The sequence below is a fragment of the Falco peregrinus genome, chromosome 4, assembly GCF_023634155.1.
Source record: "Falco peregrinus isolate bFalPer1 chromosome 4, bFalPer1.pri, whole genome shotgun sequence".
NCBI classification, from domain to species: Eukaryota; Metazoa; Chordata; class Aves; order Falconiformes; family Falconidae; genus Falco; species Falco peregrinus.
In genome coordinates this window covers 106497374-106511214 of record NC_073724.1, presented here as the reverse complement: position 1 = coordinate 106511214, position 13841 = coordinate 106497374, and the positions used below count along the sequence as shown (strand labels likewise).

The 13841-nt window shown below is 40.6% G+C and overlaps 1 protein-coding gene across 1 annotated transcript in view; it reads left to right on the top strand.

Moving 5' to 3' along the window:
- The first annotated feature begins 153 nt into the window (after nt 1–153).
- Nucleotides 154–13841, top strand: part of DYNC2H1 (dynein cytoplasmic 2 heavy chain 1) — a 177952-nt gene continuing 164264 nt past the window's right edge. Inside the window, 13 exon segments of the mRNA XM_027777052.2 lie at nt 154–1866; nt 3601–3780; nt 4785–4920; nt 5239–5357; nt 5929–6073; nt 6846–7078; nt 7340–7474; nt 7570–7683; nt 7878–7989; nt 8173–8297; nt 10090–10265; nt 11646–11841; nt 13028–13123. Of these exon segments, the coding sequence (XP_027632853.2) occupies nt 1666–1866; nt 3601–3780; nt 4785–4920; nt 5239–5357; nt 5929–6073; nt 6846–7078; nt 7340–7474; nt 7570–7683; nt 7878–7989; nt 8173–8297; nt 10090–10265; nt 11646–11841; nt 13028–13123 (1968 nt within the window). The 5' untranslated portion in view covers nt 154–1665.

Sequence of the window (13841 nt, the reverse complement as noted above, 5' to 3'; positions counted from 1 at the left end):
CGAACAGGAAGTGAGAGCGCCGCCGGGGCGGGCCCGCCGCTCTGGCCCCGCCCCGCAGGGGGGGAGCCAGGCACGTGCCCTTCCCGCCGTGCGGCCGCGCCCCGCCTTCGCCTCACCCACGTGCCTTTCTCGGCCCCTCTGCGCCACCGGGGCACGGGCCGACCCGCTGCGTGACCGGCAGCTCCGAGGGCGCTTAATGGACGGCGGGGGGGGAGTGGGGCGGTAGCAGAGCACTGAGGCCGCATGGTGGTTACGGTGGGTGTTCACAGTAAAATAAAACCAGGGAAGCGCGAACGCCGGGCCGGGCGGCAGCGCTGGGGGCCGGCGTGAGGTGGGGCGGCCGCTTGCGGGAGCCGCAGGTGCGGGTAGCGGGCGGCGGCGTGGCTGGGGGCCGAGTTAAAGAGCAGCTGCTGGGGGAGGAAGCGGTGTTTTTCTACCCCGACTCCCCTGCAGCGTTGGCTGTTGGTATCGCCACCGCACGCTCCTGGCCCGCCGCCTGCCGCCCTCCAAGCCCGGTGTGGCTCAGGAAGCCGGGGGCGGCGGGGAGGGTGTCCCTCAGGCGGGAGGGTATCGCTGGCGGGACCGCGTTCCTCCGCGGTTCCCCGCTGCTGCTGGCCGGTGTCAGGGAGCCCCGGTCACGCACCCGCCGCCCCCTGGGGCCAGGCCTGCCGGGGGGCTGCCGCCCCTCGCCGCTTTGTGGTAATGAACCAGCCCGCAGGTTCGTTAGCGGAAACTGAGCGGTAACGGAAGCGGGCAGGTGAATGATGAATGATGTACCACTTATCTATAGGATGATGTACTTATGTTTAGCTAAAAGTTGGGAAACGTCCAAGGACCCTTATTGCTAACATGACGGATGTACTAATTGCTAAGTCCTTGGATCTGTCATCTTTACAAAGGCTATCTGGTCCTAAGTTCCTGTTGTTTATACAACGTGGCAAAGACAAGGACTTAAATCATGGTCACTAGTTTAGTGAGATATGTAAATGAGTTCCTGAAATTGTAATGAATATGTAAACGATTTCCTGGAAAGTTAATGAATAGGTATGAGTAGCTTGTATAAAGAGGGGACTGAAAAATCCTCTCGGTGCGCATGACTTTGGTGGAGCGATCCCCCATGCACCCAGCGCTGCCGAATAAAGATAACCTCCGCTCACTCGAATAGTGGTGACTGATTCTTTACATCACAGGAAGCACGGCGGTGCCCGTGACACCGTAACGCGGCTGGCGGCGGGAGAAACGCTTCGGTGACTCCCGGAGGCGAGCCCGGCTGCGGCCGTGCGGAGAGCGAGGGACGCCGGCCCGCCTCAGGCGGCCTGGGGGCGCCCCGGCCACCGCCGCCCCGCCCCCAGCCCGGCCTACCTGCCGATTGCCGAGCGCGTCGACCTCCCCCTTTCGCCCCGCTGGCGCAGCGGCGCGGCGTTTGCCCGTCGCGACGCGGACCAAGCTCGCAAGCGTGCCGGCGCCGCCATTTTCGGTCGCCACAGCGACGGGGCCTGGCAACGCGGGGACGCCGGGAGCCCTCGGGCCTCGGCGTGCACCCCGGCGCGAGCCGCCGTCCCGCCCGCCCAGCGGCTCTGCCTCCGCCACCCCTCCGCGCGCTCCCGCGGGGCTCGGGATCCATCCCCGCCTTGTTCCTGCGGGCGGGGGGCGCCGCCTGCCAGCATGGCCGGGGAGGGAGACAAGAGGAAGCGCTTTATTTCGGCCACGGCTGCGAACTACTTCGGCCTGGCGCCGGCTGCGGGCGGCGAGGCGCTGGCCGCGGGGCTCCATGCCCGCCCGGAGCTGGCCAGCTTCCTGGACGACGGGAATGAGTTCCTGCTCGCCGTGCAGCTCGCGGGCGCCCAGCTCACCGCATCCAACAGGGTACGGCCGGGGGCGGGGGGTCGGGCACCGGCGGCTCCGGCGTGCCCACCGCCTCCCGGTGCACGCCTTGGGGCGCAGAGCCCGGGTTCAGTGGTCATAAAGGGCCGGTGCCTGGTTTGGGAGGCGTCTTCCCACGGCTGCTTCCCACCCGTGCTGCTCCCGGTGCCTGCCACGGAAATTACTGGCCCAGGCGCTTTGCGAGGGCCACCAGGGCCAGCTGTGCGGCGCCGTTAGCGGGCTGTGCCCGGGCAGGCGGGTGGTTTCAGTGCTGCGTATTGTCGCTGTGCGAGTGCGATGCAGGCTGGGGAATGGCGTGCTACCTGGCCGCAGGTGCCAGGTGGAGCCACGTTCGGGTTGTTCCCGAGATGTGGCACATCGGCTGGTTTGGCAAGTCCCAGGGTGGGCGTTTAGCCGTATCATGTATTTCGCAGACTGATGTGTCCAGCCATAATCAGAGTTCGTTGCGTGCCGTGTCCTGCTCTGAGTGTGTTCAGCAAGTGACTCGCCACTGAATGCCACCAGGCCACCAGGACGTGGCGCGGCGCCTGCTACACGGAGTGTACAGGCAAAGCCTGCGCCTTGGCATCCTTCTGCTGTCTTGTGTCAGTTACCTTTTGTTTCCACGCTGAATGGGTCCTTACCATACAAACCTGATGGGTCCTTACCATACAAACTGCTATGGCGACCAGAAACTTACATACCTCCTTGTGTAATCCTCTGGGTGCTCGGTGAAGTTCTAGCGCGTGCTATATTCATGCAAGAGTGAATATTTGTGTGTACCGGTTTTTTGGGGTGTGCTGCTAAGCCACTCTCTAACATGCAAAGCCACCATCAGCAGCTGTGGGAAAAATGCATATGGGGGCTATAATGTGTACCTGTTGTCTCAGTGAAACAATGTAGGCATTGGGCTAAAGTCTGGATAAAAAAGTAATTCTGATACCATCCAGTGAAACTGAAAGCTTTCTTTACTAGCCCTCTGTTCCTTTTAATAGGGAAAAAAAGATCACAGATGTTTACAATTGCACCTAATTTGGGATTTCAGCTAGTGTATCTTTTTGCTGTTATTTTATCAAATGTTTAATAATGTTCTCCTGTTTTATGAATTCTCCTCAGCCACAAATAGTTTAAATTATATGATTGATTTAATGTCAGTTTTTGGAAATTTACCCATAAGTTGGACTTTGAAGAAAACAAGAGTCGTGTTACAACTTATGATTTCAGTGATGAAGCAGCATGCCTTTCTCTGTGCTTGAGAAATTTACGAATTGCAGTAGAGTTATGTATTTACAGACTCAGGAGAACAATAATGAATATTTGGAAAAATATTCCCAAGGTTATGTAGCATAAAAATGCAATAAAAAAAGAGAGACTTCATGCTTAATTTTCTCTAGGCACAAGATGGAGTTTCTGGTTTGTCCCCAGAAAGTGGTAAGTGAAGTTTTCAAAATCAAAACAGTGCAAGTAGTTATGGTGTGTACAGATATTTATAATGAAAAAGCCATTACGTATTTGATGTTGGAATTCAGGTTCCTATGAACTTAGGAATGAGTATAATAAATGTTTTCATTTTCTGTGCAAATTAGATACTACCAGAATTTTATCAGAGCCCATAGGGAGTGACATACTTTATTTTTTTTTTATGAAAATAATTTGTGTAAATGGTGTACATAAATTCAGTATAATATTCAGTCAATGAAGTTTTCTAAACAAATCCTGTCTTCTTGATTATTACAGATTGAAGTGATTGAAGCTACTGAATCAAAGAATAATGTGTTGGTGTTCTTTAAGCTGCGACCTGATGTAATTACTGAAGATAATCTTCATAGTAATATTCTTGTGTCATCTATGCTAGATTCACCAATTAACACCCTTTATCAAGCTGTACGACAAGTTTTTGCACCAGTATTACTGAAGGTGAGCAATATACCGGTTTAAATGTTCTGTAGTTTTATATTGAAACACTGAAATTCTATAGTGTGTTAACTATTCTGAGATAAATATTTTATGTTTTTAAAATAAAATATTTTAAGAGCTTAAATAATAGATGGTAGTTCTAATTTCTAAGTTAAAGAAGGTACTTCACCTCCTATCATTAAGGATGGGACGAGGAATCTAGTCATACATATGTCTGAACTAGAAATGTGGAATACACCACTGGGCAGTGGTGGTTAATGGAGACACCATCTCCTTACCTCCTTTCCACCAGTAATTCCCATCTTGAGTGGTTTTCTTATTTTAGATATTTTTATTTTACACACACATATATATATACACATTGATATATGCATAGGTCTGTACAATGAAAACTTTGATTCTTTAATGTGTGGCAGATGGATGTGCTAGACTCTAGATTTATTTATACAGCTACATTTTTCATAGGTTTGCTTTTTTTCAATGTTCTGAGTCTGTTCTGTTAAAGAATATATTTCCCTTGTGGGTTTTGTTGTCAAAACCAACAGCTATGGCTGTATTACATAAACTGAAAAAGCAGGGTTTCAGCATTTAAGTATTTTTAGTATCTTTTATGTCATAATATCAATAAAATAATTTCAGAAAAACATGATCACTTCTAATATTTGATTCCAACAATTTCCAGATTCTACTTTAGAAGTAGATTTCAAATTTAACTTAAAAGAATTCATTAACAAAGAATTTTGAACACATTTTCAGAGTGCCTTTATAGACCAAACAACGGACTTTTGATTTCGTGCTAAATTTTTTTTACAGTATTATTCTGAATTAAGTAAAAAAAAAATGAAGTCCTTTTCCTTGACTTCAAGAAAAATTGTTACGTTGTCCCGCTGTGTGGTTGGTTACTGCCACTAATCTAAATAATTTTTTGTTTTTTTAAGATTAGTGGGAGGAAAACGATAGTCTTTCTATCCTGTGACTGACAGTTTTTGAAACTTTCATTGCAGGATGAGAGATGGAGTAAAACATTGGATCCCAAACTCCAGAAACTTTTAAGTGAGCTTGAAGCTGGCTTGAGTACTGTTCTCAGAAGATCAGATCCTAATTACACAGGAACAAAATTCAGTGAAGATGATGTACGAGGTTTGTTTTGCAGTTACATCTTTCACAGTTAATTTTAAATTAGGAATAAATAATTTGTTTCCACGTTTTCAGTCTTCATTATTCCAGTGACTGCAGAGTGTGAAACTGAACAGGTTGTGGTGAGTAGATTGGAATCAGTGATGCTAAACTGTGGTCTCTTGGTATGAACTTGGTCCTCCATCTAGGCAGACTCAGAAGTTGAAGGATAGTTGCATAATGATATAGTAAAAATTTTCTTTAGGAGGTATGCTCTGACTGAAAATATTTTGTGACCATTTGTGTATTTCATATTTAAACATTTCCCATTATTATTTGCAGCTATACTTACACCAACAGATGAATTTCAGTTCTGGATAGAATGTGCTCATCATGGAAGTAAATGGTGTAGTAAAGAGAGAGCTGCTCATTTTAAAGACCTATTTGAGGACATTGCAAAAGTATGTTTTCTTTTGTGTGATTAGTGATGTATTTGTAAACTAGTAAAAATACTCATGAAATATATGTCAGCATATGTACACTTTTTTCAAATATTTAAATATTTAGGGTGGTTTTTTTTAGGCAGAATTTTACTTTAAATGACATTCATGTAGTTTCTAGTGACAATGGTGGAGGTGAATGCCAGCATTTAATTGGGAGCAGATTTAATCATTGAATACTAAGAGCTGCTGCAGAAATACAACAGTATGCTACAGTTTGTGAACTAGAAATTGACTCATAAAATCATATAAAGGAAAACTGAAAATGAAGATGGATAATAACGAATGCTATCATGCAAAATTTTTGGCACCTGTAAAGTTCTTGCTTTAATAGCACTTCAGATATCAATGCATCCTTGACATGAATAAACGTATGCAAATGCTTGTTTTTTGAAAGGATTATGCCACATTCTGTTAAGCAAGAAACTTAGGAAAGTTTAGGAAACTATAGCAATTGCCAGCTTCAGAAAAGTATAAATGTTTCTACAATACTAGTTGCAAAGTTACTGTATTAAGGATATTTTTTTCCTAGGATTATTACAACTTGGATAGTCTCTCATTATTTGAAGTTGTGGATTTGGTGGAGACTACTAAGGATACTGTTGATGGTGTGTGGAGACAAACAGAACATGATCCTTATTCACAGCCACGCATGCATAATCTCTTGGATGTAATAGGTAAACCTTTATGCAGTTTTTATGAAATAAACAGTTGAGAAAAAGTAGAATGATCCTTGAGCAGAGATCTTCTTCCTCCTAAAGGCACCAGTGATAACCTAAAGCATTAAGATGCTTTCCTCTTGTAATTATGTTCCATCAGTATTATTTCCCTTATAGTATCCAATAATTCAGTCAGTTCTGGTAGATGCCTGCACACGTGCTTTACTTGGGAAGATGATAATTAATAACACTAAGATGGACCTTTCAGTCTGTGGTCTGGATTTGTCTAGCTTCTGTTTGACTCCTTGTCTTTCTCTGGCAGAAGAAAATTTATTTACATAACCCCCCACTTGAAGGTTGATTCAATCTATGTGGAAGCGAGAGCAGGAGATGCGGAGAGGTTGCTTCTCGTTCTCTCAACAGCAGTCCCACGTTCTGGGACAGGCATCAAGCAGTGAGTTTATCTGCTGCTGCCAGATGTGGCTGTGCATGAGGGGAAGGATGGCTGGGAGCAGCCAGCTACTGCTATTATTGCTGGTGCTTTTGTGTGGATGCCAGAATCCAAATCCATCAGCTTCTGACGTTAGACCAACCTCAGTTTAACTTGGAGATGTTTAAGAGATTTGTTGAATCTGAAACAAAATCATCAGTTACTGATACATTTGTGCGGTTTGAAATCAAGACATTACACTAATTTTTTAAAAATGTGTTTGGAATATGGTGTATTGTTTAAAGGAGTTATTTTAAACAAACATAACATACTGCTTTTGGATACTTTTTTGTGTTCTAGGTGGTTCATTAGGTAGATATGTTCAGAGAAAATTAGCAGCTTTGAATCTGTGGGAAGATGCTTTTCACAGTGTTAAAGAAAATCTAAAGGCTGGCATCTTGATTTGTGAGCAATGGGTGTCAGCTTGTGAATACCTAACTGGACAACTGTGGCAACATTATACTCTACATCCATGGAAAAATGAAAAATATTTCCCCGAATCGTTAGCCAGACTTGGCAAACGTCTTGATGAGGTAGAGATTTGAATTGTAAGTTTTTATTTCATTAGACACAGAATTAAACTGCATCGTTTTAAGGTAAAAAAGGGAATTAAAACACTTTCATAGCCTTTTATAGAGTCAAATAGTGTTCCATAATCCATGTTTGCTTGAGCCTTTCAAAAGTTTATTGTAAAAAGGGGAGGAATGGGATGTGCCACTTGTGCTTTTTGCTTCTATATATAAGTTTTATGTAAAAAATATGTTGGATATATAACATATTTTTTTCTGTTATAGGTGTTAACTGTTAGAACACTGCATGAAAAACTTACATTCTTTTTGCCAGCTGGAGAACAAAATGCTTTACATCTTGCCCAAGTGTTTGAACCCTTTGCTGGCCTAAATCCTGTACACTATAATCCTTACACAGAGGTATAATGTTTATTTTTAATTTATTCATTCTTTCTGTGACTTTTTATGGTTTGTATGGATAGTCCTAAACTAACATACGGACTCATTATTTCTAGCCATTATGGAAAGCAGCAGTCTCTCAGTATGAAAGAATTATTGCACCAGCGGAACAAAAAATAGCAAGCAAAATGAAGAAATTTATTTCAGAAATTCACGACAATCCTCAGCAGGTATGGATATTTTTGTAGTCTGAAAGCTTTCCTAAAGAATTTTAAGTAAAGAATTTTAAGTAGTTGGTTTAGAACACAGGAATAACTACTTGGGGCCAAAGACAGCACTTCTGAACAGCACTAACAAGCAGTGTCAGAACATGTTTAATTTTTTTTCAGGAAAAAGAGATAACTTTTTAAACTTCAAATTCCAGCTTCTTCAAACATTCCAGAAGTATAAGGAACTGATAAAGCATCCAAATATAAGCAAAGAATTGCTTTTTGAAAGGGAAACACTGCTAGCAAGACTTCAAGATTATGTCAAAGGTAAAAATGGATTTAGAAGTATTTAATTAATTTTTTTATATTAGAATATTATTTTGTATTAGAATTCTTTATTTACTTTTAGAATTATGTTAATATTCCTAGTATATTCTTATAAGTACAATAATGATTTTAAGCTTGTTCTACTAGATTTCTGGTCTAACATGAATCTTTTGCTTTTGTTAGACAATCGGACAGACTTTGAAACTCGATGCCATGGTGTTCCTGGTGATGTTTCTGGACCGCTGGCAGCCAAAAACCTTTCTGAAGTTGTCAATAATATTGTATGGGTACGGCAGCTGGAGCTGAAGGTAACGGATTTTGTTACTGTTTAGACACAGTATAATCATGGAATGTAAAACATGGTACTCGAGATTTTTGTGGGCAGTTCTCCACAGAAAAATAGTGGACTTCCCAAGAGTCCTATAAGCAAGATTCCTTGTCAGTGGTGCCTCTTGCTAAGTTGAATTTTATTAACTGACCCAGAAGACAGTCTTTTTGTAATACACTGAACTGCTTGCTTGTATGAATTAATTTTTTTTAAAAAAGCAAACAAACAAAACACCAGAATTCTGAGAGGATGTTTTAATAAATTTTACCTTCCAGTTTGCATTTCAAAATTATGAACGCATAGAATGGTTTGGGTTGGAAGGGACATTAAAGATCATCCTAATTCCAACCTCCCTGCCACGGGCAGGGACACCTTCCACCAGACCAGGTTGCTCACAGCCCCATCCAGCCTGGCCTTGAGCACTGCCAGGGATGGGGCAGCCACAGCTGCTCTGGGCAACCTGTGCCAGTGTTTTGCAACCCTCACAGTACAGAATTTTTTCCGCATATCTAAGCTAAATCTATTCTCTTTTAGATTAAAACCATTACCCCTTGTCCTATTGCAACATACTTTACTACAAAGTCTGTCCCCACCTGTCTTATAAATCCCCGTTAGGCACTGTCAGGCTGCTGTAAGGTCTCCCCGGAGCCTTCTCTTCTCCAGGCTGAACAACCCCAACTCTCTCAGCCTGGCTTCATAGGAGAGGTGCTCCAGCCTCTGATCATCTTATTAGCCCTCCTCTGGGCTTCTTAAATTGTATTTAAGATTTAAAGATAGCCAGATTCTGACATCCTAATTCTCGCTTGTTATTACTGAGCTGTGTAGTATGCCCTTGACATTAAAGGGACTCTGGCAGTACTTTTTTGAGTCAGTGTCTGCCAGGGAATTTACTACAGAGACTGTAGTAATAGTTAATGTCAAACAATTTTGAGTTCTTTTACAACAGAATGAGTTTAAAACATATTTGACTCTATTTTAACTTATGTTAGTTGCTTTAGTTTGCATTTATGCTTCAGTTGGAAACCCTGGAATTCTTTTTGGAAAGTATTGACTAGTGAAAAGTAAAACGTTTTCTGTAAACATAAGCGCCATTTACAATAACTGTAGATTTGAATGAGAATAGAAGGTACTTTCCCAGAATAACTGTTAGCCCAGTATTTTTTTATCTGCATTCACCTGTGATTTGCAGAAATCTCAAGGGCCCATTTCAGCTGAATGTGAGGGAGTGTGGCGGTGTTAACGTGTCCTGCAGAGAGAACAGCTGCAGCGCAGGTTTCACAATTCTTTCTTCTGCTGGGTCTGCTGAAGGCTTAGAGAGCAGTTCAGTTCAGCTGTTGTGTGTCAGTTAGGTGTCTCCTTAAGACTGTGCTAAATTTTTAATTGCTCTCAAATCTCCACTGATTGTATTGACTAGGATTTTGATTAATTTGTCCACATGTGGGTGTGAAATCCCATTTGAAATGCCTTTGAGTGTTGGCATTGGATCTTATAGATATAACAACGGGCACATGGGAGATCTGTATCTTTATGGAGATTAAAGACCAGGTGGGATGCTCTGGGGTATCATAATACTGGTGGACAACTTATTCAGACTCAATTTACTATAATATGAAGTTGGACATCTGGATTAACTTCTTTCCCCCCCCCCCCCCCCCCCCCCCCCATTTTTTAATCCTGCTTGGATGTTTTGTAATACTGATTTTTATTGTGGTGATTTTTCTTCTCTGATTGAATACGGGGAAGTTAAGCTTTTCTTTGTGATTGTGTTTAAGGTGGATGATGCTGTCAAGCTGGCAGAGGCTCTTTTGTCTGACTTGCCTGGATTTCAAACTTTTCATCGAAGTGCAGATTCTTTTCTGGAACAGTTGAAAATATATGAACAAGATCAATTTGATGATTGGTCTAGGAATATCCAGTCAGAATTATCAAATCCCAAGTCAGGACTTTGGTAAGTACATTCTTGTTTAAGTAATGTTTACGCTGAAATCTGTAGTGTGTTATTGTATAGAATTTGACGAAAGAAAAAAATTTACAGAGTTGAGACTGAGTGGAGAAACAAAATGGAAGAGTTTAGTATAATTTCATCATCCTGCCAGGCTTGGTTGATAAGGTGAGGTGTACAGGACAGTGTTAGTAAGTCATCTTGCAGTTTCTATTAACACCTGGAATGAAAGACATGTTTGGTTTGCATGTTTTCACTAGTTGTTATCCATTGTAATAGTCATAATGTCTAGAAACCAGTTGAGATTAGAGTACAGCTGTGGTATACAGATGGGACATGTAGATAACAAATGAACTGTTAATTATAAGAAATGCTGCAGTCTAAATAAAGCAGGTGAAAGAAGGCTAAGAAAACCAATTTAAACCTCATGAATTGTGTTCCCCAAAATAATGAAATTACTTTAAGGGCTATTAAAATATATCTTAAGAATTATTTTTCCTAATTTAATGGCCACATAGCTTCAGTCTGCATCTCCGAGTGTTGCAAACTTTCTTTGGAAAAAAGTTTGTCCGAGTTTTAGAGGATGCAGGAGTTGATAGTTATGTGTAAGCTTTTATTTTGTGAAAAACACTAGACTGTAAGAAATAAGCAGATTCAGCACTCCAATATACAATAGGCATCTAATTTCTTAGTACCATAAAATTTTATCATTTATCGTTTAAAAGATGTGAAGAGAGTAATTAATAGGAAAATAAAATAGGTAGTTCACTGCAAAGGGCAATGCAATGGATATGGGAACTAGAAAAAGATGAGAAAAAAGTGAAAAAATGAGTAAAGCTGAAGTTTTTATGAAAGAAGCCTAGAAGGATGGTGGTAGAAGCATTACTGCAGTAGGGAAAAAATATTGGAGTAAAATCTAAAAGATAGGCTGATGTTTTCGTTAGCATCTGATTGTGTATACCAAAATGTTCCACTGTTCCGAGTCCTGGTTCTTGGACTGATTCCCTCAGAGAATTTCTTCCCTTTGCAGTGCTGAAGGCTAGGGCCTGTAAAGTGCCTGCGTGAGAGAGTATGATGGATTGAGCGTATTTGAGAAATACTGCCTAGCTGTGAGTTACATGTTAACTGTTGTAACAAGCCAGAAAACACTTTGTGAGAAAACCAGTAGGCATTATTCATTTCTTCTCGTTGTCACTGGCTTTGAATTAAGTAAAAGGTTACTGGAATAATTTCTGAGTAAATTAAAACATTAATGAACATAGAAAAACTTAATAGAAGGACAATGAGGTTTTTAGAAGTGTTTATTATAGTATTATAAAATGCACCTAAAGAAAGGATCAATATCAAATTATATTAATTAATATGTTTTATTTGATTTTGGTTTAGCATCCAAGATAATAGTCCTGTAATGGAGTTGGATCACATTTCTGGAACATTGAACATACTTTATTCAGATCGTTTAGTGACTCTCCTAAGAGAAGTACGCCAGCTATCAGCGCTTGGTTTTGCTATACCAGCTAAAATACAGCATGTTGCAAACACTGCGCAAAAGTTCTGTAAGCAGGCGGTCATCCTCAAACAGGTATAAGATTAAATGCCATGATAACTTCCTGTTCTGACTTACCAGTTTTAGTAGTAGAACTTTTCTAGACTGTTATCTTTTCTGACTGTGTGGTTAAGCTTTTTGCTGTGTTTGTCTGTACGAAAGTGACTTGTTTCTTGAACAAATTAGCTAAGTCCTTAAAACAGAAGTAAAGAAATGCTTTGCAATTTTGGAAGGTGTCTTTTGAAACCAAATGAATTGTGGTATTAAAGCCATGTGAAGGTATTGTATGAATATACAAAAATAAGACAATTAATTGATTGATTCCTGGTTTTATTCTCAGTTTCTGATTATTATAACTGAATGAAAATGTCATAAAATGGACCAGCTTTTTTTCACCTTTGCTAGTTTTCAATTTAGAATAATAAGTATTTTAATGGAAGTGTGGTTTTGGTTATTTGGGGATTACTTTTAGATAGGACTTAATGCTGCATAAGTTTTTATTTGGCTTATATTTCAGGTGAAAGACAATGTCAAGTTTTCTTCTGTTAGTCTAAGATGCAACAATAGATATGTTTATATTGATAAAAATTCTTATGTAGATACACAGGCTTAATTCGGTTTCACATTGAGGTGTCATTGGTATCTCGGATATCTGCACAGCTAAGGCAGAGATGACACAAGACCTACAAGATAGCCATGCATCTGGATCATTGACAGGTGCCAAAGTGGAAACCTTACTTATCTCAAAAGGCACTAGATGTCTATATATGGACAACTAAACAGAGTTGTAGGGTATCCCTTTTACACCAGCTGCCAATCTGGAAGTAGGCAGATGTTTTTTTAGATCTTGTGTCATATCCTGGTGGATGTCGTAGATACTTGAAGGCCTCTGAAATGGCACTAGATGTCTACATTTGCATAAAATAGTGAAAGTGTTCCACTTATAATAAATTATTGACTGAACCTAATTCACTTAAGGTGAAGTATAATCACCTGAAATGTGTAAGTAGCCATCTGTTTTGCCATTAGTATTCATCACTACAAGAAAATGGGATCACGTTAGCGTTACATAGGTACTTTATCTTTGTAAACATTTTACTAGTGTAGTTAATTCTCATTTCTTAATGGTATTGATTGGGCAATACTTTCAGAAATATCCTGCATTACATTTATTGGCCTATAAATATTTTTATCTGTTACTTTAATCTCTCCACTTTTACAGGTGGCGCATTTTTATAATTCTATCGATCAACAAATGATTGAAAGTCAGAAACCAATGATGTTACAATCTGCTTTAGCATTTGAACAGATAATTAAGGTGAAAGAATTCCCTTCTCTTTGTATTTTGAGTTCTAAGGATACTTGTGCATATTCTGTGCTGCTTTTTCTGTATTTATTGCTGAACTTTTTACCTGCAGCCTTCCCGTACAAGTAATAGCATCTGTTTAATTAGCATCTAATGAAATCCATAGGCTTGCTTTTTTTTTTAATATGTTGTCATCTAAACAGCTGCTTACTCATTTTTACTTTGGATATTAGAGTAATATGCTCTCTCAGGGATTATTTTTAGTCTTTGAACTGAAACTTGAACCACAACATGGTCAATTCTTTAATAGTTGGGAAAATAACTCCTGTATCAATGGTTCTAAATAGTATTATTTTGGTCTATTTTAGTAAAAATATCATATACTTTATTCTGGAGATAAATTAGTATTAAGGAATGGTTTCACTGTTTTGCTATGGATTTTATAATTATCTTGAATACTTCTAATTCATGTTTTGGGCAGGTTGAAAGCAGATTGTTTCTGTTTTAGGTTAAGAACAAAGAATCTGTGGATCTACCTGATTATTGGTCTATGTCTGCAGTTTGTTACAGAGGGTTGATGATCAGACATAATATAGTTGCTCTGAGAAGAGTTGTTTTGGGTTTTTTTTTTTGCAATTGCTAGGAATTTCATTATACTTATAGAAATTTTAGAGTCTTTTAAGGAATTTAGAGCAATTTATTTTCATTTTTCTCCTTTGAAGGGGCAATA